The 25,781-nt window shown below is 30.7% G+C and overlaps 3 protein-coding genes and 1 pseudogene across 4 annotated transcripts; all 4 read left to right on the top strand.

Annotated features, from left to right (window-relative positions):
* Positions 1 to 3,990: 3,990 nt before the first annotated feature.
* On the top strand, positions 3,991 to 7,656 carry LOC137812433 (UDP-rhamnose/UDP-galactose transporter 4). The gene is made up of 7 exons (XM_068614402.1): positions 3,991 to 4,261; positions 4,583 to 4,640; positions 5,006 to 5,174; positions 5,533 to 5,717; positions 5,816 to 6,016; positions 6,448 to 6,609; positions 7,111 to 7,656. Exons 3-7 carry the CDS (start codon positions 5,045 to 5,047, stop codon positions 7,435 to 7,437), a joined length of 1,005 nt encoding a protein of 334 aa, XP_068470503.1. The 5' UTR covers positions 3,991 to 4,261; positions 4,583 to 4,640; positions 5,006 to 5,044; the 3' UTR covers positions 7,438 to 7,656.
* Positions 7,657 to 8,379: 723 nt separating this feature from the next.
* Positions 8,380 to 11,422, top strand: LOC137812432 (mediator of RNA polymerase II transcription subunit 28). Its single transcript, XM_068614401.1, has 4 exons — positions 8,380 to 8,521; positions 9,133 to 9,323; positions 10,834 to 10,946; positions 11,039 to 11,422. The coding sequence occupies exons 2-4, from the start codon at positions 9,146 to 9,148 to the stop codon at positions 11,171 to 11,173; spliced, it is 426 nt and encodes a 141-aa protein (XP_068470502.1). The 5' UTR covers positions 8,380 to 8,521; positions 9,133 to 9,145; the 3' UTR covers positions 11,174 to 11,422.
* A 2,404-nt stretch (positions 11,423 to 13,826) lies between these two features.
* Positions 13,827 to 19,684, top strand: LOC137812431 (neutral/alkaline invertase 3, chloroplastic-like). Its single transcript, XM_068614400.1, has 7 exons — positions 13,827 to 14,150; positions 14,693 to 15,459; positions 15,959 to 16,124; positions 16,227 to 16,438; positions 18,315 to 18,808; positions 18,898 to 18,946; positions 19,215 to 19,684. Exons 2-7 carry the CDS (start codon positions 14,764 to 14,766, stop codon positions 19,530 to 19,532), a joined length of 1,935 nt encoding a protein of 644 aa, XP_068470501.1. The 5' UTR covers positions 13,827 to 14,150; positions 14,693 to 14,763; the 3' UTR covers positions 19,533 to 19,684.
* A 1,331-nt stretch (positions 19,685 to 21,015) lies between these two features.
* On the top strand, positions 21,016 to 23,440 carry LOC137812430 (uncharacterized; annotated as a pseudogene). The gene is made up of 7 exons (XR_011081254.1): positions 21,016 to 21,156; positions 21,515 to 21,601; positions 22,186 to 22,252; positions 22,550 to 22,671; positions 22,751 to 22,834; positions 22,917 to 23,003; positions 23,083 to 23,440. The product of XR_011081254.1 is annotated as an uncharacterized protein (transcript).
* The last annotated feature ends 2,341 nt before the right edge of the window (positions 23,441 to 25,781 follow it).

Below are 25,781 nucleotides of genomic sequence, written 5' to 3'. Positions count from 1 at the left end.
CTTTCAAAGCTTGTTTCGAAATGTTAGTGATAAATTATGATTTGTTAGAAGCTGCGGAGAATTTTGTTTTGTTTTCAACAATAGTTTTGTAAATGTTTTTGAAAAAACACCGTTTAGAACAAAAAATAAAAAGCAACTGGTTGATAATATGAGCAAGCTTGGAAATGATAATTTTTGTTGATTTCAGCTGACAATTTGTGTTGGATTTGTTTGATGGAAAAAGGACTCTAATTTAATATGGAGCAAGCTGAATTTTTGTTGATTTCAGCTGACAATTTGTGTTGGCTTTGTTTGTTTGATGGAAAAGCGACTCTAATTTTTAGTTTGAACTTAGTTAATTTCATTTTAAAAGAAAATTAACTTTTATAAGGGTTATTTCAGCTCATTTAATGTCTACCAATATACAAAGTGAATATAGATTCGTATATATACTTTCTCTGTACAATTTTTGTTTTTTACTTTCACAATATTTTGTGAACTTCTTTTATATAAAATGTTTTGATAACTGTTATTTTATTTTGGTAAAAAAACATACAACACATATTTTAGTTAGTGTTGATAATGTTTGTATCAAGGTTGTGGAAACTAAAATGGGTTTCATGTTTCTAATTTCAAAAAAGTATATATCTCAATCATTGAAAAATTTCAATTTATTTTTCTACTCATATACACAAATTTCACATTTGTATGGGGTTTTGTAATATAGGTACAAGTAGTGTGTAGTTTCTACCATTTCCCATCCTAGAAGGAATTTTCTGTTTACTTTCATCTCAATTTTCAACGTATATTCCTATAAAGGAGAGGTTCACTTTGCTTGTAGAATAATTCTTGTCATAGGAAAATTTCATTGTCAATTTACGTACACTTAATGAAACACGTTTAAGAATGTTTTAGACACGAAAACAACCAAAATTAATGTTGTTGTAGTTTTATAATGTTTTGCATTTTGCGTAGTTTTTAACATGTTTTAATTAGTAAAACTTGGCTACGCCTATTTTTTTATTATTTCCAAATCATTATGACATACAAAACAGTTTTCATTTACTGAGTTATGTTAACAATTTGTTTAAAAAATAATGAAAATGATAAATTGTTTTCATAAATCAAATGAACTTTTATTCACTATTCCATAGATTTCTTTCCAGTAGTGAAAAAATATAATAAAAATTGATCTATTAATTATTAAATAAAGATTGAAGTAATTTTGTATAATGAGATGGCTGGAGGTGTTTTAATATTTTTGTGAGTATGTACATAAGTGTGAAGATTTACTTACCATGTCAAACAATTTTACACTATAAAATATATGTTTAAATAAAATTAAGCTATCTAAAAATTATTTTAATTTCATAAGTTTAAATAGAAAATATAAAAAAATATTAAATTAAATTATAATTATTTTTCTATTTTTAACATTTTTTTCTTATCAATAATTTTATTTTGATTATTTCGTTTAAAAAATTATCAAAATAAAAATTATTAACATCGGATAGTAGGTATTAATTAGTATGGATACATTAATAATTATACCCACATATTAGTAAGTGAACCATTAAAATACTTATACTCTTACTTATATATATATATATATATATATATATATATATATATCCATTAAAAATACTTATTTTATATTTGTTGTGGATTTTATCCAACAATGTCGGTTGGCATAAATTTGATTCACCCAATACATATTTATATATACTGAAAACACAAAAAATATATATTATATAGCTAACACAATTTGATATGTTTAGCCAACATTTAATATTTTCATCATATTAAAACATTAATATATAAAATAAAAAATATAGTTCGTGATGATATAATTTTAGTAATTCAAATTTCAAAATCTTTGTATTAATATTCAAAATGAAATTATCTATAACCATATATAACTTAGGATTCTCCTCATAAGCTTTTTTTTTGCATACACAATTTTTTTCCAATTAATTTTAAAAAATAACCATTATTAATTCAATATTTTCTCTTATTAATTTAATAACTTCTTTCACTTCCATTTTCACCTTTTCTTTTTCTCTTTTATCTGTATATACATTTTCATTCTAATTTTTTTTTTCTTCCTATGGTATTTTAATTCATTTTTATTTTATTTTATTCTAATTCTTCCTTCTTCTTTACGTGTTTTTTCTACACAGATTAAAATATTATCATATAAATTTATAATAGTATTTAAAAAATATAGATACACATGTTTATGATAAAATTAAAAAATGCGACTTATTAATAAAAAAAACTAGAGAAAGTTAATCAGAAAATAATATAATATTTTTTTAAAATCACCTAAACTAAGTGAAGTAGTTGATGAAATCTTTGATGAATTAGCAAAATACATTTCCAATGTTATGATCAAGTGAATGCAATCCACCGATGAGCAAGATGATGACATGATTGATACATTCTAACTTTATTTTTGAACTGTCTGAAAATTTCTTTGCAACCATCAGAAAATCCAGTTTGATTGGAGAAAAAGGAAATAAAAGGACAGAACAATTGATGGTGGCTAATGAACACTTCTTGGACAAATTCAAAAGGCATGCAAAGAAAATGACCCCAAACCTGTCATTACTCCCTTTATGGCACTGCCCAACGCCCCAACCTCACACCAAAATCAGAAAAAGAAGTTTTCAATTTAAACTGCTTAATTACATTTTTTTCTTTGCGTTTCCATCACCATTAATATTCTTTGCTTTTACTATCAACATTAACACCACGTACAAATTTAAACACAGATAACCAGACAAAACCCAAAATAGAAAAGAAAAGTTTTGATCAACCATTTATTTCCTTTCTTCCTTCTTTCTCTCTCTATCTATCTCCACGCCACTACTACTCACAAGTGATGTCTCTACCAAAGCATGCAAAACAATAAAAAAATGATATTGTTTACGGAATGATTTCCTCAAAGGATGAATAAATACAAATAGTTGGAGATAAAAGTATTTTTATAATATATAAGTGAGTGTTAATCTTGTTTAATAAACCGATTTTATAAGGTAAAGTTAGACTTAAAGTCCAATTCTTAATATGATATCATTTAGAAATTATCATAGTGAGAATGTGTTGGACATATCAGGTTATCGTTATTAGACCACCCAAACATATATAGTCCATACACAATTTATGATGTGAGGACATGTATTGAAAATCTCACATTAACTAGAAATAAGAATATTTAATAATATATAAGTAAATGTAAATTTTATGAGTTACGAGTTAATTTTATAGAGTTGAATTAGACTTAAAGCAATTCTGCTTTGATTTGTGTTGCGTTTACTACTAAGACTAATGTTTCTTGGATGTTTCGTAATCGATTAAATACTTGTCTTAAATATTGTGGAAAAATCAGGTATAGGGTTAGTCTTATTTTTCGTGAAGGAAATGCGTGTGCTGATAAGTTGGTTAATTTAAGATTTGTTCATAGAGAATCTTTTTCATTGGTATAATAGACTACCATCTAATTTGTTCTCAAAATTCTTTATAAATAGATATAGTTTACTTCTGTATTGTTTTTGTTAACATATGTGTTTTGGTCTAGTACCCCATATTTTTGTGTTTTTTTTAATAATATTTTTTTTCATATGATGAAACGATGCTTCTTAATACAAACTTCATTTTATTATTATTTTTTCAAAATTTTATTAGATATGGTAGAAACTTAGGAATGTTTTGTATTGTTTTATAACATTATATATATGCTTTTAAAAAGTATAATTTCAAACAATTGAGCTTTAATCTGCATAGTTCCTACCAATTTTTACCTTAATCATTATTTGTGAGCGAAGGCAGGAAGAAGAACCACAATTATTTGTGTGACAGGCCATCGAATTTTGGGCTCAAACTAACCTTAAATTTAAGGTAAAAAAAAACTATCAACAATGGACATGTAACATGCAAATACACAAATGATTAACTAATACATTAATTTTGTGTTGTGTACAAAATAGACCGTTGTTCTTTGATGACATTGCGTTTACGCTGTTGCTGTTTCCCTCCCCAACCTCACTGAAGCAGAACGTTACAAAAAAGCACACGCGCCAGAATCATGTTTTAAGAACCAAAACAGAGTACAAAGAGAAAACACAAACAACAAAGTACAAAAACACCGAACACAACCGAACCGAAACTTTCTCTATATATAACTTTTCTTCTCCCACAACCTCCTCTCACCACCTACGTTGTCGTTTTGGCCTCTTCTTTCAATTCAAGAACAACCAACGTTCTTGCCACTGTTCCTATGGTTCACTTCTTCATAACTGATCGCGTCTTTTTGAATTCCGTTTAGACTAACTTTTTGTTCAAGTTATTAGTATTATCACTGTTATTCATTAGTTCTGTGTTTTGAAATTATTGCTCTTTCATGATTCTGTTCCTCTGAACTGAACTCTATTTTCTGGAATGAGGGTCTTGTTTGCCGTCTTGAAAATATCACATCTTTCCTATCTTGAAAAATCTGAGACCAAATTTTCACAGGACTCTTCTAAAAAGATAAAATTGTATAAAAAGGGATATCGGATTTGATTCACATTCATGCTTGATTATTCTTTTTTTTCTTATATAGCTTTGTTGATCGCGAGGAAGAGCTCACTCTTTGTAGTGGTCAGGTACCTGCAATTCTGGTGAGTGAACAAAGCAATCTTCATAAGCTTTTTCATTCTTTCTCTCTCTCTTTGCTGGTTTTACATGCTACGACACCAAGAACCAGTTGTGTTTGTTCACACACTTGGTTTGACACTTTTCAGCAATCAGGGTACAAATTCTATCAAATTTCGAAGATTGTTTTTGAAATAAGTGTCTTAGAAACTTAAAATACTTTGTCGTTCTCTTCTTTAAATGTTCTGTTTAAGTGTTTGTGGAACATATTTGTAGAAAACACATGTAACAGATTAAACTGTATTTAAAAATGGTAAAGAATGGTGTAAAGTGAGTTTAACTTGTTTCGTCGGAATCTGTGCCACTTCTGATGACATGTCTTCTCATGCAGACAAAGTCATTGGATTTCAAAATTTGTGATACAGCGAGTATGTCTTCTGCAACCAAGGGTGATAGGAAGACTGCAATTGATGTAGCATCGTGGATGTTCAATATAGTCACATCTGTGGGGATAATCCTTGTGAATAAAGCCCTCATGGCTACATATGGTTTCAGCTTTGGTATAGCGTTTCTATACCTTTCTCTAATCCCAGATACTTTATTCTCCACTTTCATTTTACTTTCTCTGTAGTTCATTGCTTTGAGTTACAATGCATTCGTTGAGTCTGTCTTTTAATGATCATGTGCAGTAGATATGAAAGTATTTAATACATTGAGAGAATAAAGGTGGTAGATGAATTAGAGTTACAATAACCAAGTTCTGAGAAAAACACTCGATGAATGATTTAAAATTTATTGTATAACTATTTGACCAAAGAAAGAAGAATGTAATTTATGGTTTCTTCTTATGCCAGGTAACTTTTGAAGTTCCCTACTAACATTGAGTTTTGACATTGTATATGATATACTATTATGCAGCAACAACGTTAACTGGTTTGCATTTTGCCACAACTACCTTGCTGACACTCTTTCTTAAGTGGCTGGGATATATCCAAACCTCTCATCTTCCCTTACCCGATCTTATCAAATTTGTCTTATTTGCAAATTTCTCTATCGTCGGAATGAATGTGAGTTTGATGTGGAACTCTGTCGGTTTCTATCAGGTAACATCTGGAATTTATTTTAAGTATCAAAATTTAACACTGCCAGTGAAAAATATTGGTATTTACAGTGTTTCTTCCCTTTGAAATGAAAATTTCAGATTGCTAAGCTGAGTATGATTCCGGTATCTTGTTTCCTGGAAGTCATCTTGGACAACGTACGATATTCAAGGGACACAAAGCTTAGCATTTCTCTGGTTCTCCTTGGTGTAGCTGTATGTACTGTCACTGATGTGAGCATCAATGTTAAGGGTTTCATAGCTGCTGCAGTTGCAGTTTGGAGCACCTCACTGCAGCAGTATGTAAGTAACATACTACTAACACTATCAACCCTGAGTTTGAATTGAGGCATTGCAGTAGATCAAAATTGAATTCTTTTTCATATGGTTATAGAATTGGTGAATTTGCACTTTCAGGTGTTCATGCATACTAGAGAGGGACTGATAAATTTGGAGTGTGTTAAATTTGGAGGGAACCACAGTTGAATGATAATATTTGTAATATTAATATCTATTGAAAATAAAATAGGTACACCAAATGGAATATTTCAATTATAAATGGTCACAGATAAAGAATTGTATATCTAAAACTGACACAGCAAATTTTCTTTGTAAACTTGGACAGAATTATGTAACTTTATATCAGATCATTCCAATTCTAACTCTTACTAATTTGTTTGGCATTCATGATCTATAATTTTTTGAGCTGATCCTGCACTTCTACTTTTTTGTAGTATGTGCATTTTCTTCAGCGGAAGTATTCTCTTCGATCGTTTAACTTGTTAGGTCACACTGCACCAGTACAGGCCGCAAGTTTACTGCTAGTAGGTCCCTTTGTGGACTACTGGTTGACAAACAAACGAGTTGATCACTACAACTATGGTTTGACATCCACTGTAAGCTTCTCTTTCTATATGCTACTTAATTACATGCTTTATTGATTCTTGACACGTAACTAGTGTTAATTACTATGTTGTCGTGTTTTTACCTGAATGTGCGAAATTCCAGTGCCAAATACGTGAATGTTTTTTATTCCCTGTAGCATATGTTTAGTTCAACCATAATTTTCCAGTACTTAGTAGTATCACCATATAAAAATCATGTCCACATATCGATTTCAACTCTCTTCTAGAATGTTGTTTAAAGTTGAAAGATATGCTATACAAACAAGTTGAAAAATCAAGATCCTGAATACAATACACCAACTCATTAGTGCCTAAAGACAATGACATGATTGACTAATTTGTTCCAGATAAATTAGTATGTCATGTTTATTCCAAGAATAATGTTATTTCATTAAAATTATTTCAACAAGTAACATAGTTGTTGCTTGTTTGCAATTATGTTGAAACCGAAGTAGTATTAAACTAACCTACATCTTCTCCATGTTTGTGCAGGTTTTGATCATTATCTCTTGCACCATCGCAGTAGGTACAAACCTGAGCCAGTTCATCTGCATTGGCAGGTTCACAGCCGTAACCTTCCAAGTGCTTGGTCACATGAAGACAATTCTGGTATTGTCCCTAGGATTCGTTTTCTTTGGAAAAGAAGGTCTGAATTTGCAAGTGATTCTGGGCATGCTCATTGCAATAGCGGGAATGATATGGTATGGCAATGCATCTTCTAAGCCAGAAGGGAAGGAGTATGTCAGCTTACCCGTTACTTCTACCCCAAAAACACAAGAGTATAATGTACTATCAGTATCTTCTGAAACGGATCATTAAACATAAACACAAGTTCATGTAAATAAAGTGGTGTCACCATTTTATAGCAAAATCAGGTTCCCTTTTGGGTCAGATGATTCATGTTCTGGTTTAATACCTAGAAGCAAAATATTTCCCATTTAGTTACAGATTCAAAGTCTATGCTTGCTTTGTGTTAGCATGTTGGGGGAGGACACAGAATGGTTTCACAGAAAGAGAAGAATTTGGATTTATTTCGCACCCTTTGTCTCTGTGTTCCCTGCTCATTGAAAAAACGACTTATTGATATAAAAAAAAGTGATATTTTTTCTTCTAAAAGTTGGAAAAATATGTTTTTTTTAATATTTAGGATTAGGGTTTACTTTAGGGTGATGATCTTTTACTCTCTTATATTAAATAATTTATTATGATAACAAATGAAAAGATTTAGCAAAAATTAACTTGTAACTCTTTTATTTCTAAATTTTTGGTTAATTATGTTTTTATTTTTCCAAACCCAGGACAATTTTTTAATTCATTAAATTAAAAAAAACTCATTTTAGTATGTGAAGTTTATTAAAATATAAATTTAGTCTTGAAACACTAAATTTTAAAAACTAACAGTTTTACAAAATTCATTTTAAAAAATTGGTTACCTAAACTACCTTAAGACTTTTTTATGATCCACGTATAAGATTAAATTAAATTAACTAATCGAAGATCAAACTAGATGAAAGAAAAAGTTAAAAGATTTACAGAACTAAAATACTAATTTTCTCAACAATTAAATTTGGAAGAAGGTTGGATTTTAATTAATTTTCAAGACAATTTTGGGTGTACGTAAACTATTTTCTTACAAAATTACTCACGAATGAAAAAAAAATCAATTTATTAATTGAAAATACATTTATTTATAGCATAAATTTTAATCTTTACATAGGGAATTGCAATAGATAGATTTTTTTATAAGAAGTAAATATATTTTTTTTCAGGAAGTAATTTAACGATTAGGTTTTCCCCGGAGCCAAATTAGGTTTTTCAATCTAATAAGAAAACCCAAATGCATCTTCATTCTTCTTCATCTCCAGTCTTCACTCACGCGCGTCATCTTCTCAGTCGCTACCACGTGAGTTTCCTAGTTTCACTTCCTCTCCATGTAGTGTTGCAATTGTTACTCTTAGTTTTGCTTAAATTGCATTTTCAAATTTTAATAGGTTTCGTTGCTATTTATCTAACTTGGGTTTATCTAGTTTCACGACTTTTATTTCCTTCGCCTTTTGACACTGAATTGGTGGATTGGACTCTTTTCATCAATGATGCTTGTCGACGGTAGCATTTTTCTTGTTTTTCATTCGATGTGGGGTTTCTCAGAAACATGCTTATTCTCTTTGTTAAAAACTGGATTGAAATTGGAAAATAATGTTATTCAAAACTGAACTTTACCCAGAAAAATATTCATTTACCAACTATGTGTTAATCTCGTTTGTTTTATGTATATAACCCAGGAATTTTTTTTTTACACAAAAACAGAAGAAAATTTTTAATGTGAAAAACACTGTTTTTCTCGATGAAACTTTTTTGTTTTCTTTTTAAATTATAGTATTTTTGTCTTTTATATTTTGTGGCATGGAAATGGAGCTTGTCAAGCACTCTTAATATTTTATGTTATTACATGAAATTTATACGTAGTAAGGCTTGGGGAGAACTTTTGTTATTCCTATCTTTCTCCCTTGGCAGGCTGAAAAGGAATATGGGTGATCGGCAAGTAATTGAGCAACAGCACATAGGTGATCCACAGCTGCCATCTTCTCCTCCCTCAAAGGATGATATGGTTTCGTGTGTTATGGCTTTGGAAGCTGCTTTGCTTCCCTGTTTACCAGCCAGGGAACTTCAAGCAATAGACCGTTCTCCCCACCCTTCACATCAAAGTGAGTAGCTGCAAGTCTTTCAAATTTTTTACTGTGGTTTAAAAACTCATGCTAACCGTGATGGATAACTATGCATCAACCATCAGCATCAAAAGGCCTTTGAAACTTTATTTAGGGATTGCTGTTAGTCATTTTTCTATATACATGCACAATGCTTAAATTAACAATAAAATGAATTAGGAGATCAAGGAAATATATGTCTACTACTTTCTCTTAAGATTTGAGGAGTTTAAACAAGGGGAAAAACATGTTCTTTTTGAAATATTTATGTAAAAGAAAGATGTATTGAGCCTGCAGAAGTAACAGAAGAAATTTCGACTGTACCACATCCTTTCTACACTGAAAGACTGTACTTTGGTGACGTGTTGCTAAGTTGAAATGATTGCTTGGTTGAATATTACCAGTAATCTCTAATAGATGCTAGAAGTTTTAGAAGGTCAATATATCATTTTTCCCCTTTTTCAATTGAATTTATTGTGTCTAGTTTTTTTTTTCTTTTCAAAATTATGTACTCTTTATATTAAAAGGATATTTTAAAATGTTGTCCGCTGTATGTTTATTGTTTTATCAAAAGTTTTTGAGTCATTTTACTGTGAAGTAATTATTGAGTTTCAGTTACAATAAACCTTAAAGCACCATGTATCTGATACGATGATACATACACCTTCAAACTGAGAGGAAGCATAATTTCTATTTATGTGTAGTCTTGACATGCTATCAACTCGAAACGTATTATGTGATGATGGGATGGATATTTTTGTCAATTTGGGCTATTAGGTTAACCTGTCAAAGTAATTTGCCCGACATTTAAAGCTGAATAAACATCCTTTTAATAATTCTCTCATCTACAATTATAGAGGGTTCAATGTGCAATAATGCACACATTGATTATCCAGGTCAGGAAGGTAGAGCAGGGAGTGAAGAAGGGTGGTAAAAAAGTTCACATGGATGATTTTGTAGCTTACTAAATTTGTAAAGAACCATGTTTCATCAAAACCATTGACTTTGTGCAATCTAAGTATATAACCCTTAGAAATGAGTGCCAATGCCATAAACTGATGTCTGATCTTTGTATGAACATGAACTTCAGTTTTTTTACGCATGTCATTTTTCTTAATTCCATATGGGGCATAGGTTAAGTTTTGCACTATTTAGACCTTTAGCCTTAAGTAAGGTTCATATGGATTATGACACTCTTCTGGTTTGAATGCAAAGTTAGAACTTTTTCATGTATAACATGTATCACACTGTCACTAGCGTATGCTAAACAAAGCTATTGAAGTTAGTAGAAAATGGTCATGTAACCGCGACATGTATAAAGTTTAACATCAGTTGCAAGACTAATTAGGTTCACTTATGTCCTTGGACTTACAGGGAGAGGAGAAGTCTTGTCTTTGTCATAGTCCCGTGTTGGAAACTATATTTGCAAAATGTTTTTCTCTTGCAATTCTTAGTAAGTTTAATCAATCATCCAACTGAACTTTCCTGGTTTTTGGAATTTTTTTTTCAGTTGATGTGGACAGGTATGCAAGAGACTTTATGGAGGCTGCCAAGAAGCTTCAGCTTTATTTTATTAGCCTGCAACGTGAGGATAAACCAACAAAAGTTGAAATGCTCAGAAAGGTATGACATACACTATAAAATGATTTGCCATCAAACATGGAGACTGTGATTTGCCATCTAAACTTCTGCTGTATGACTTATCTTCTACGCAGGAGATTGCTCTGATGGAAGAGGAACTTAACATAAAAGATGAGCTGATAAAAAAACAAGAAAATTTAATTCAGGAATGGAAAAAAGGGTTGAAAGACCAGTTAGACAAACACAAGACTGAGTTGAACAAGGTTTAGCGTATGCTTAATGCTAGTGCTCCTTCTGCTCTTTAAATGTTTAAATTAAAAATTCGGTGCCACATTTGTGGCCTTGTCAAGTTAGCATTCCATAGCATGAAATTCCAATCACACTTAAATAGCTCAGAATTGGTGTGCATTGGATTGAATTGATTTAAAGAATATGATAATTCAAACTTATTCAGTTTAAAAAATTTGGTCTGTAGGTTCATTTTATTTTAAATTTAAACGAATTAAATTATAATTGAATCATATGTTGCCAAATTATCGCTTTCAACTTGAATCAACTTGGTCACTTGATTTTTTTTTTCTTTTTGGAACTTTATTATCTGGAGGGAACTTTATTATCTGAATCTTTCCATCACTTTTGTTATAATTTATGTTAAATTTAAATTAAATAAATTATCTCGCCAGAGGTCTATTCAGTTAAAATAGATAATGTTGTCAGAAAAACCTGATGGATGTTAAGACCGTTGTTAAATTATTGTCTTGGTTTCTAATATTATAGTAAGACACTGCTAATTTAAGTCTCTAAAATTTAATGTAATTTAATTTAATTAAAATTTAAAAATAATCCTCAAATTTAAAATTAATCAATCAATTAAAATTAATAACGTCGACTACAGTAATGTGACACGTTAAGAGCCTTGTTAGCACTTAACTTACAAGTGTCACAAAAAAAATCCTTATTTTAATGTTTAAAATTATAAAGCTTTCTCAATTTAATTAATAAAAAAAATAAATTTCTTTAATAATTGTTGAAATGAAAGAATGTCTTCTTCACATTGATTTAATTGACATCTTTATTTTCAAGAATGGAATATGAAAATGAATAGTAAACATACCAAAGTCACTTAAAAGTAAAGGGAATAAACATTAATCTTTCCCATCCTAAAACTAAAGATTAAACTACTAAATGAATAACTAAATATACCACATATTATTCTTGTATCTAAATAAAGGTTTGTTACAAAAACTAAATATAGCACATATGATCTTTTCGAAGTATTTTTTTTTATCTGTGAGCATATTATCTTCCCCTTCTTTAAGAGAATTAGTCAACAAATTATAAACTCTTAAAAAATAAAAATAAAACCTAAACATTGTTGTACGGTGAAATATAACTTTGTTTTTGTTTTGATATTTGCAAAGTAAAAAGAAAAATAAAAACTGAAGACTTTTTCATAAAGAAATTATTTACTCCCTTTATTTAATCATTAGAGTTAGTAAGATTATGAGTGATAATAGTTACTCATCAAGTTTATCTACCATTATTTTACTTATAATGTTTGTACAATTTCATCTATCAATGACTAATGTGTATAACTTATTATTATTGCTTAGACATTTAAAATGAAAATTATTTTTTTAGAGGTTATTAAAATCTATTTAGATTTTTTCAAATATTTAATCATTAATAAATTACCTTTAATATGTACTACATATTCATCATCTATGGTGAGGAAAAAAAAATAATTAGAAGAATGCTTGAATTTTATTTTATATTCTTCTCTTTAAATGTCATATTCATTTAATATAACCCTATCTAATAAAATAAAATATAATTTATTTAAATTTTATTTTTCGTAAAAGATGTAATTTCATCATCGTTATTTAACAATAACTATACTTGTATCCTTATATATTTTTATTTTATTTAAATTTGTAAATATCTTGTAAAAATCAGGCTTATACAAATAGATAAAACAAAAAAAAGTATTGCCAATTTCTCATTTGATATTAAGAAGTGTATTTGAGCCTAACTCAATGTCATCGTTTATAAGATGAGGTTTGCAATCACTTATATATTATGAAATGCTCTAATATCTAGTCGTTGTGTGATCTCCAACACATCCCTCATGCCGAGAGTAACAATTTGTGCGTGGAACAACATATTATGGATAGTTCGATAACGGTCCAATAGTAGGTGGTCTGATAAACCCACCAAAGTCAAGATAGATTTAAAATGAATATGATACCATATTATAAAATAGAATAAAGATGAACAAAAGAGTAAAAGGAAGTAAAAAAAAATATGAGAATGAATATCTCTTCTATTATATATTGAAATCAAAACAAATAGTCTGAATATATATAAGTATTACACTCGGGATCTAACAAATGAGAGAAATAACCAATCAATAAATATTAGAATCATAACAGATAAAGACAAAATAAATGTTATTCAACTCTATAAAGAAAAATAATTAAAAAATAAAAAAAATACAATTAATATTAACATCATTTATAACATCATTATGCCAATTTCTCTAATGAGATGTTTGAATCAATTTTTTCATAAATACTTATCAAAAAATAAAATAAACATATTTTTTCATAATTATATATATATATATAAAAGTGTTTATATATTTATCTCCTAAAAATGTTCAGAGAAAACATTATAAAGTATATCAAAATTTATATTCAACCATATTGAAAATTGGGAAAAGTAGAAAATAAAGAACTTTATTAAATAATATTTTTAGATTACCGATTAATAGATTAAAAGAATTTTTTTGTATTAAAAATTATGCAAGAATATATGTTATGAAAAATGACAAAAGAATTCATTTTGTATAATATAACAAAACCTTTTTCTTTTTAATTTCTTACAAAATCGTTTCTTCTATTGGTGACGGAAAATAAAAAAGACACCCAAAAAATTGTTTTTTTTTATGGACACACAATCTCCGTTTTTCTCATATTTGCTTTGCGAGGAGGCGCAGAGGTCATGTTCGAATATCACGTGTCATCGATAAAAAAGCGAATGCAAAAAAAAATCTCATAATTGCAATTGCGCAAAAGAAGAACAGTATAAGATAAGAAGAAGAAACTGAAATATCATTGAGACCAGAACAAAGAAAATAAAAAATAAAATAAAAATTGCAAAGTGAGCAATTAACATCATAATTCGTTGTTCTCTGTTCGACTAATCACAAGATCCGCGGCACTCTCAGTACTTCTCCGGTCATAGGTTTGTTCTCTGACATACTTTGTTTTTTGTGAATTTTGCTATGTATTTATGTATGTTTGTCATTTACATCTGTGCCTGTTTCTTGATAATTAAACTAAGGTTTGGTTTGCTATGCTTTATTTGTTTTTTCCTGGTAAATTTTCTGAGCTCTGAACAATGGTTAAATAATTACGTAGAATATAATTTTATTGGTTTTTCAGTTATTGAATTATTACGTGTATATATGAATATATTGGTGTGATTTTAGGTTAGTTTCGGTTAAGTGAATGTTAATCTCAAATTTTGTGCTCTCCAGAAGTTGGTTGTTCTGATGCCAAATTGAGCATTCGTTTTGTTATCCTTGATTTTTTTATTTTGTTCTAGAGTTTCTGGGTTTGGTAAAGCAAATGAGTTAAATTTCAGATATGGTTTCATAATAAACTATTTCTTCACCTCTTCTAAATTGCAAGCTGCTGATAGTATCTTGCAATCTTTATTTAGTTGAAATTGCTATGTTTATGTCATTCAATTATGCTGATTTATGTAGTTTTCTCTTCTCGCAGGTGTAATCTAATCAAAGGAACTTAACAGGAAGCAAATTTAAGTTGGTACAGTTTCCTTTTTGTAAAACAGCATGTCCCTGGGTACTTCCAAAGCAGTTTTTCAGGTTCTGTCCAGGGCTGTGCCTCAAACTGGGTATAATGAGCCTCGTGTGAACTCTTTACATTCCGAGTTTGGAGTAAAATGTATGAAGAAAAGATCCTCAAGGAAAAGGGATTTAACAGTGTGTTATAGCATGCTCCAAAGTCGGTTAAGAACTCATCAATTTCAGTGGATGGGTGTCAGTTTGCATGACCATAATAAAACCTACAGTCGCCCATGGTTAAAGACATGCAAATGCCAACGGGCTGAAAGTGCCAGTGGCGTAGCCGGAGGAGATGGAAATGGATCGAGACTTTTGAATGATGTTGAAACATCAAATTCAGCAAGCAATGTGATGAATACAAAGCATATCTTAGAGTTTGAAGATGTCCAAGTCCATCAGTTGAAACAGAAAGAGGTTTTGGCATCTAATGTTTCAAATGGAACTATTAAAGACAGCTTTGACATCTCCATTGAGGAAGAAGCATGGGATTTACTAAGGGAGTCTGTAGTTTACTATTGTAACAATCCCATCGGAACTATTGCTGCAAAGGACCCAACCAGTTCAAATACTTTGAATTATGACCAGGTCTTTATTCGTGATTTCATTCCTTCAGGAGTTGCCTTCCTATTGAAGGGGGAGTATGATATTGTTCGGAATTTTATCCTTTATACACTTCAGTTGCAGGTAATGTCTTGGAATCTTAGTCGAATGACATAATGTGTGCTGGTAACAGCTAAATTTGATTCAACTTGGTCATTTACACTCCTTAGATATGTATTTTCATTTTTAATTGATCATTCCAGAGTCATGCAATTGCTATTTGTGTTATTCCTTTCTACAAATCTAACTATCGTTGTTTCTCCATTGGCTCGTAACTTTTTTGGTGAATAAAGTAAAATACTGGTTTTCTTTTAAGAAACATGCTGAAAAAGGCTTGTGTTTGGCAATTAGTATTGATGTGAATTGGCCACGGATAGAACACCACCGGTCTCATCTGCTGCACATAATTAATGAAAAGGACATTAAATAATACTTTTCATTAGTAATATTTTTTTGTTAGCACTTCATCTGTCTTAACTTGTGAAAAAACAACCATTTGGGGGAGGGGGGAAGTCCTCAAATTCTTATCAAGAAGTACTTTGTTGTTTCTGATACGTTTTAAACCAACACATCCATATTTCAGAGCTGGGAGAAAACAATGGATTGTCATAGTCCAGGACAAGGTTTGATGCCTGCAAGTTTTAAAGTTCGGACAGTTCCTCTAGATGGTGATGATTCTGCAACAGAAGAAGTTTTGGATCCTGACTTTGGAGAGGCAGCCATTGGGCGTGTTGCTCCTGTTGATTCTGGTAAAATAAATAATAAAAAAAATAGATTATTTTTTTAAATTGCAGATCAAGCTTTCTATAATTCTTCTTGGTCTGCTGAACGTATTTCACATGTGATCTTAGGATTGTGGTGGATTATTTTGTTACGAGCATATGGAAAGTGCTCTGGTGATCTATCAGTTCAAGAGAGAGTTGATGTGCAAACAGGAATTAAGATGATTTTGAGGTTGTGTCTTGCTGATGGCTTTGATATGTTCCCGACCTTATTAGTAACAGATGGTTCTTGCATGATAGATCGGAGGATGGGAATTCATGGGCATCCTTTGGAGATTCAGGTAAATAAGATTGTCTTTCTTCAATTGTTAGACATTTGTATATTTGTATTTTGTAAGGTCAGGATTGAAAAAATGCTGCTTATTTATGATTATACATTTGCTTAGATTAGGAGAAAATTTGCACTTATGTGTACCATTTTGACAAGAAGCAAGAAGAAATTTTGATGTTATAGATTGAGGACCTGCATCATTCCTATGCCTTATTCTTATTAATGATTGAGCTTTCTCTTATTTTACTTTTAAGAGGGTGGTGATATTAGGTGTGTATGCATTTGAAAGTAGTTGATTTTACATATTTTTATGCTTGAAAGATTCAACTTCACCTTAGTTTTAACAGGTATGAAAAAATTAGTTATATTCTCGTGAATAAAGGGATTATGGTATAAGAGTTTGAATTGATTGGTGATAGGAATTGATAGTCAATGACAGTGAAGGCATTTATGTGTAGAAAATAAGTGTTTTAGGAATCAATTCTGCATTAGAAGCCCCTAGATGGCAGTTATATGTAGAAAATAACAGCTTATAGTTAGTTTTGTATTAGAAACTGAAGGATGAAAGTTTTGTGTAGAAAATAACTGGCGGTAGTTATGTATTAGGAGTTTTTGACAGTAGGTTGTGTCATCAGGTGTATCAAGTTATTTTTCTGGGACAGCAAGTGTATTGCAATATTGTGTTTGATTTCAGTGTTAAATATTGTATTGCAATATTGTGTGTGATTTCACTGTTAAATATTATTATTGAAACTCAACGAAATATTATGCATTTATTGTATAGCAGTTTATGAGAAACTAATATCTGATTTAGAGCAAACGAAATGTCCTCTAATCATGTGAAATTAATATAATAAAGCCTATGTAAACCAGTATATGTCTGTATTGGCACACTTGTTTTTTCAGCATCTCTGTGCCTACTATTCCTTCTCTTCAACAATTATCTTTCATTAATTTTATCTGATGGTGTTCTAATAATTGAAGAACAAGGTTGGAGTGCTGGCTAAATTCATATTTGTAGGCAGCAGCAGCAGTAAAACTATCTTAGATACATTAGAGTTCATAAATTTATCCTTTTTGGAAAGGAGTGGTGTTAAATAAACTAAAAAAATATTAAAGTTAATCAATATGAAGTGATATTATATATTCAAATGCTATTGGGCTTAAAAATTAAACCAATAAATTATTGAAATTACAAACATGAGACATCTCTTTCCTAGATTAAGAAGGCAACAGAAGGCTCCATAGCTTTTATTATTTTGGGCTTGCACTTTAGTAACATGTATTGATACTACTTGATACCTATTTTTGTAATGCTTAGACACATTCTTTCTTTCGTTATTTTGCCTGCCCTTATGTTAGTTAAGAAGTGAATTCTTGTAATAAAGTTGTGTAATTTCTCCTTTCTAACAATTAATTGACTGACATAAGTTAAGACATCATACCCCTAGCTCTCATCATATACAATTACCGCCCTAGCTCTCATCATATACAATTACCGCCCTAGCTCTCATCATATACAATTACCTATGTCTTTATAAAATGCCTTGTTTAAGTCACAACAACATGAATTAATTGATTTTGTTGCTCCGTTCCATTTTGTAAATATAACAATATCTTAATAAATATTTTTCCCTTTTGGAAAATGAAGGAATTACGCACGGAGAAGGTAAAAACGGATCTTTGATACAATTTTACCAAACTCACTATTACAGTTTACCTGTTCTGTTTTTAAATTTTGTTTATATTCTCGTCTAATAACTTTCTATTTTTTTAAGAAAAAATTGTATGTCTGAGATACTTATAATTAGAGATGAAGTTAGTATTCATGTATCTTTTCTAATGTTTATTATATTTTTCTTCTTGTTTTATTTTTCTGTTTCTAGGCACTGTTTTATTCTGCCTTACTCTGTGCACGTGAGATGCTTACTCCAGAGGATGGATCAGCTGATCTTATACGGGCACTGAACAACCGTCTGGTAGCTCTTTCATTTCATATTAGAGAATACTATTGGATTGATATGAAAAAATTAAATGAGATCTACCGTTACACGACAGAGGAGTACTCCTATGATGCAGTTAACAAGTTCAACATATACCCAGACCAGATTTCTTCCTGGTTAGTGGAATGGATGCCAAACAAAGGAGGCTATTTAATTGGGAACCTACAACCAGCTCACATGGATTTCCGATTTTTTTCACTGGGAAACTTGTGGTCTGTTGTAAACAGTTTGGCCACAGTGGAGCAATCGCATGCCATATTGGATCTTATTGAGGCCAAATGGTCAGATTTAGTGGCAGATATGCCATTCAAGATTTGTTATCCTGCTCTTGATGGTCAGGAGTGGCAGATAATCACCGGCAGTGATCCTAAGAACACGTATTGCATCTAATTTTCTGTGTTTGTGCCTTCTTGTTATTCTATTTTATTTTTCATCAAATGATTTTTATATTTTTATTTTTTGGCAGGCCTTGGTCCTACCATAATGCAGGCTCCTGGCCGACACTGCTCTGGCAGGTTGTTACAGTGGCAAAGTTTGACACTTGAATGAATCTCTCTAGTTGAAGCTGTTCTGGTTTAAAGTTTCTATTTCTTTTTTCTCCTTAGCTCTTATTAGCTAGACGTGTGACTGAACCAGTTTAGTTGTCTTTGTTTAGCCACTAATGTCCCATTTATTTTATTTACGTATAAAATCCTTTTCTTAGTGTACTTGGCTTGTTTATACAAGAATCGCAAGTTGGAAATATGAGGTTCAAGCCTTTAACATGAAACATGCCTATTGCAGCTCACAGTTGCATGCATAAAGATGAAGCGAACACATATTGCTGCAAAGGCTGTTGAGATTGCTGAGAGACGCATATCAAGAGACAGGTGGCCAGAATATTATGACACCAAGAGATCTCGACTCATTGGAAAGCAATCTCGACTATATCAGACTTGGTCAATTGCTGGATACCTTGTGGCTAAGCTGCTTCTTGCAGATCCAAGTAAAGCAAACATACTGATCACTGAAGAGGATTCTGAGCTTGTGAATGCTTTGATTAGTGCCAATCCCAGAGGAAAGCGTGGGCGCAAAAATTTGAAGCAAACTTACATTGTATGAGTGTTTAATTGCAACTCATGTCAATTCATTTTTCTTCTGATTGTTAGCACTTCAGCAGATGTTATTCTAGCTAGCTAGATACGCCAGGAATATGCGAAAATTGTTGTACTTGGTTGGTTGTGATGAAATTACAAAATACTAGTACAAGTGTATATGAATGTATTACTGAAAAATGATGTCAATAATTCAGGTGCAGGATTGTAAGTAGCACACACAAGATACCATTAACCATAGATTACGAGGAGACTTCATGGTGTTAATTTTTTAGAGAAAAAGCCTAGTTTTGCTCCTCTTTGCACATCATAGAATACTATAGTGAATGAATTTGTAATGGAAGGAAAAGTGCAGTGGTACGATTAGAATTCATGGTTAGCCACTCAGTATTGGACCATAAATTGCCCTACTCTAATAAGAGATCAAATGGATATGGCAACTATCACTAAGAAAAACACGAAGAAATTGGAGCTGACTTTGGGAGTCTATTGTGGTTATGCAAATTGTGCCACCCAGTCTCTTATATGCACCTCCCTTTTTTCTTCTATGTATTTTGAATTTTTTTTTTTTAAAAAATATCTTGTATAACACATTTAACATATAAGTAAAATGTATTAAAGCTGAAAAATATGTTGACAAAGGTGTAAATTGAATAGTAAAATTTGCAAAATGATTATAATTTAGTAGTAAAGAGTAATTAAATCTAAAAAAATTTAAACCCTGATTTTTTTAATGTATCTGTACTTACCCGATTTTGAGAAATGCAAGAAATATTTATAATCATACATAACACAATATTTATCCGTTATATATATATATATATATATATATAATTGATTATAATAGAGTGATTATATTGGCGGTCATAAGTCCCTCAAAATCTATAAATTATTAGATAAATAAGTTTTATTATATTGACCAATTGTAGTTTATGATTTTTGATCAATTTTATTTATCTATCGTGTTCATTAGTTTACTTGAATTAATAACACTTGAATGAATTTATTTCTACATTCAATGTTTAATTATTTGTTTTGAACGATTTTAATTGTACATCGAATATCTTTTTAATCCAATCTTTAGTCATTTATTTTGAATGATTAAGTTAATTTTATCAATATCTTTGTGTGATATTTTAATTATTTAATTTGAATGACTTCACTATATACACTAAATAACTTTAATTATTATTTTAATAATTTATTTTGATGACTTAATTATATGTATCAAATAATTTTTATAAGATATTTTAACATTTTATTTTGAACAACTTTATTATATATATTGAATACTTTAATCCAATGTTAATGTTTTAGTTGTTTACTTTAAATAACTTAATTATATATACGGAATAAATTTTGATTCAATTTTTAATTTAATGTTTTAGTCTTCTACAAGGTGCCATAGAATAGAAGTCGAAACGGTGTTTAAAGGTGGCGTAACCTTATAGTTTATAGATAGTAAACTGATTATAAATTAACAAATATAAAAATAAACATATAATTTAGTCTTTATTTATTTTTATTACATTCTCCTTCCTCAAAATTGTTTATTCTCACTGTTTTTTCTCAGTATTGTGGAGTAGTTGCAAAACCCTAATCCATAAGGTTTCCATAACTTCTCTACACCTGTAAGTTTTTCTGCGACTCTCTCTCCCAGTGTGTTTGATGATGGTTGGGTCCTCAAAGTTTTGGTTCATCCTCATTTATGCAAATTCTATTTTATTCTTCATGACATTAACTACAATTTCTTGCTCTCAAAATTGAATATATATGTACTAACTACGTAGAGTTTGGTCAAATGCTGGGAAAAAATGGGAAAGAAAGAAATGTGGAGGGAAATAAATAAATGGGACAGTGAAAATAATTTTCTTTGTTAAGAAAATAAGACAAATTTAAAGTGAAGTGGATAAGGGAATTGATAGGTTCAAGAAATCTCATTTTCGTGTTTCTTTCCTTTTCTTTAACGGGCCAATGCTCTTGTTGCAGATTTAAGCCAGAAGAAGCTATGAAGTCGTTCGATATAAATGGAACTACTCTGTCTCTTGCACTCTACGCTGATGTCACCAATTCAAAGTTAGTCGTTCTCTCTCTCATGGGGTTGTTACCATTAAGTATAAGCCAAGATAGTGATCAGCTTGCTTGTGATTTAGAATTAAATTTAAGATTTTCTTTTATCATGGAAGCTATATAAAAGGTATTTGTTATTAACTGAATTATGTTGAAGTCAAATTTCTTTATTCTGCCATTGGGCATGGATATAAGGGGAATGCTTTTTTTGGATAACTTTGAAATATTGCTTTCTATATAAGACACAACAGAAGGGATCACTTCACCTCAAAATTCGGTTTAAACGTAGTTAGAGTTTGATTTGCATTTGCTTGTTATAACAAGTAAGAACATTATGCACTAGTAGTGCAGTTACAGTAGTTAATCTGTGATAATTGATGAGCCAGGTTCTCTTACATTATGCACTAGTAGTGCAGTTACTGTAGTTTGGCTAATTGCAAAAGTTTTTCTATTTATGGTCATATGCCAATCTATAAAAGTAAATATACAGCACACACTGTAAAAGACTTTATCTATTTATCTGTAGTTGATTCAAAAGATTGTGAACCTGCTCATAGCTAAAGTGTGTTATGAAATTGATATTCTCACAGAGAACTCTTGGAAAGTATGCAAACCGGGACTCTGAAGCCAGAAGTTGCATTCCTCAATGCTTTACTTGTATGATTTCTTATTATTTGTATTTTATGTCAAAACCATTTTTATGTCATTTACTAACACAAGAAGGTGATGTTATTAGAGAAAAGTATGCAGAAGTATTTATGGTTGGATCCACCAATTTCTAAAGAGGATTTAATAGTTTTACTCGTTTCTTTCTCTTTCAATCTGTGACTACCATCTCATGTGAGTATGTAACACTTGAAGGTCCTAATTATGCTGGTGCTTAAACTTTTAGCAATAACAATTATCAACACTTTTACTTCTTTCTCATGTTACCATTGTTATCAACTGAACCAGAATCCAAATATTTTCCCTGTTCTAGCGGCTGCATACAAGACTCTAGTAGCCAAGCACGAGACTCATTGACCACACGCACTCCTCATTCAGAGCTCGTTTACAACTACTCAGGGTCCAAGCATGTAATTATGCATTGCCATTTAACCTGTTATTGTTCATATTTTCAATTAGAGTACTTACTTTGGCATTTCTTGTGACTAGATTACTGAATCTTTGAAAAGATGTGGCATCTCTGACAGCACAATTTATATCCTTGCTGCTCGATTTGCGGCTTCTCCTGATGAGGTGAGATAATTCTACATTAAAACATAGCACACATTTATTTCTTTCACCCACATAACTAAAGTGATCTCTGTATCTTTACTAGATACAAGCTATAGAGAATCTCGTAAATGGCAAAGAGATTGACCTGGAGGAGCTAGAAGGGAGAGCAAACCAATCCCAGATACAGAAGGTTTGTAATAGCTCTGATCCAAATGACTTTGTATCTTTTTGTGCATGTATAGCATATTCAGTAATTTGTTATCATTCAGCATTACAAGATATCTGCACCGGAACTTGGAGTATCATCACTTGCTGATGCAATAGTTTGCCGAATAGCTGCTCGTGATGCCTTATGAGAAGAATGAGTGTGATCTGCTTGTATACTACCAGTTTCCCTATCTCTCCTTGATCGACTGTAGAACATGTCATAAAATTTTTAATGAAAGCTTTAGGCTTGCATTATACATACTTTAGCTTTCATCTGTGATAATTTTGATTTTACTGCAATTGTCATTTTTACTGCATTATCATTTCTTGCGGAAAATCTGAAAGTAAGTTGGTCATTTTGTTCTGGTATAATGTTCATGTCGTGAAAAAACTAAAATTGAAACTTCCCTGAGTTCTCAATTTGACTTCTCTATATATCCATTGTCGTGTTTTACACGTGGCAAGAGTCTCACGTAATCTAGAGACATAATTTTTCAAAGGGTTTATTTACCAACTTGTACCTAAAATGTACAAAGTGGCTAACTAAAGGTGTGGGTTTTCACACATGAGCCTAATGTATTGGACCTCAGATTCAACGTAGTTAAAAATCTGTCAATTTTCCCCTTTCGCATGTCGGTGTTTTTTTAATATTACCGTTTAGGATGATATTCCATTTCCTGAAAACGTAGGATACTTATCTCCCATGGTTCTTTTATACCATTCCACAACTTACCTCTCTTTCTTGGAAAATCTACGATGTATTCTCTTCGTGATGTATAAATAGTGATTTGTACTTTTGTCAGTTTTGTAATCTCTGTATATTATTCTACAGGTTCATGTTGTAACTTAAGGTTTGTATAAAATATAACAGATAAATCCTCAAGGACATTGCTTTTATCATGTCTTAGGAAATTATATTGTTCCTGAACTCAATTATTTATTACTTCATATACTCGTCCATAACTTACTACATGCATCCATGCATACCTGTTTAAATGTGCTTGACTTGATTTATTGAGTGATGTTATTAAAATATTACAAAATTTTAACATTACACAATCACTGCTACTTAATGGTTATGGTTGCTTCTTCATGCACCTTCATTCTTTCTTCTGACACTTCCATAGGTTAAGTGAAAAGACGTTTTTCTTTTCTCAAGTAAAAAAATTCCTACATCCCACAACACTTCAACTTTTTCATAGCTTTCACCCTCGCTGCAACCCATTTGCGCTCCTTCAAGTTGTGTGGTGGTTCTTTACAATGTTTTCTAGCGTTTTGCAAGCCATTTGTGATATAGTCATCCTGTATTGAAGATTTGTGTTGGTTTTGTGGTGGAAAACATTGGTTTTTTTCACTGGTATTTGACTAGTTTTTTATTGATTTGAACCTCCTATCATATTTTTCGTTTTATAAACACATTTTGAATTACAAAATTTGGATGTTATTTTTAAATTTGGAATTTTTTTTTTAAATAATACATTCTAGATTGGAGGATCTAGAAGGTATTTTCAAATTTAGAAAAGAGTTTCTGCCAAGAGTTTGGCTTTCAGATTGATCAATCTGAAAGTCAAACGCTAAATGCTCCAATTCAAGAACACATTTCAGATTGAACTTTCATGATTATAACATTATATTTTGGATTGGCCAATCCAAAACATTTTCCCATATTTGGAAACATGTTATGGATTACACAATCCATAATTATTTGAAATAATTATTTGAAATGTGTTTATATCTTTCTGATTAGGCAATCTAGAACTTGTTCCTGGATTTAGATAAACATTATGAATTACCCAATCTGAAATACAACATTACATTATGGATTGTTTATGTTTCTGGATTCTGAATTGCCCGATCCATAAAGTATAAACAAAATTCAAAATCCAAAATATAAGCAAAATCACACCAGAACCTATACTATAAATGAAAAAAACTCACGAGAAATATGCACCTCCGACTATTATCACCATGACAAACAACAACCACAGATCACCTTGCAACTCACGACGAAAGCAACCATCTTCGTGTCCTTTACAAACTCTTCACTTATTTACCCCACTCACCTCCTCAAAGAAAACTCCATAAAATTTAATTGTTTTATATAAAAGTATTTTTGAAATTATAGGACGTCTGAAGAAGGTATGAAGTGCATAAAGAAACAACACTACTTAATTAGGGCATATGTAAGGTGTAAACATGTATACATACATAGAGTAGGTAGGCTTCATCTAAATATTTATCAGCGAAGTTGAGTTTTATACCTTTTATTCTATAGTATACAAGTGTGATAATCAACTTGACAAACCATGGTCAAAATTGATTTTTTTATCATTCAAATTAATGGACACACTATTAAGCTTTGCTCACAATGATTAAAGGTATAAACTAATTGAACAAAACTTTTAGAAGAATCATACTCTTAAAGACCCATGAAATTACAAGATAACTCAATTAGAAGGACGAGAACAATGAAACTGAAAATGAATAATTATATATTCTTATTACCTAGGAAATAATAATCTCATCAAAGAAAAATATTCACATAACTCGATACCCAAGAACATAGCCAATGTGTTATAGTAAGTTAATCCGAGTAAATGTCTGTATAAAAAAAATACTTATTAATAATGTATATATAATAAATATAGTTTTTTTGGGTGAAGTTATAGTTCCAAAAATCGTGAAATCTTGGAATCAGTACAAATAATCAAACTTATTGTAACTAGTTTTCTTATTTTGGTTCAGAAGAATTTGGTAATTG

Source organism: Phaseolus vulgaris, chromosome 2 (assembly GCF_000499845.2).
Source record: "Phaseolus vulgaris cultivar G19833 chromosome 2, P. vulgaris v2.0, whole genome shotgun sequence".
NCBI classification, from domain to species: Eukaryota; Viridiplantae; Streptophyta; class Magnoliopsida; order Fabales; family Fabaceae; genus Phaseolus; species Phaseolus vulgaris.
The sequence above is the reverse complement of the archived record's forward strand: the minus strand, read 5'-3'. Positions and strand labels throughout refer to the sequence as shown.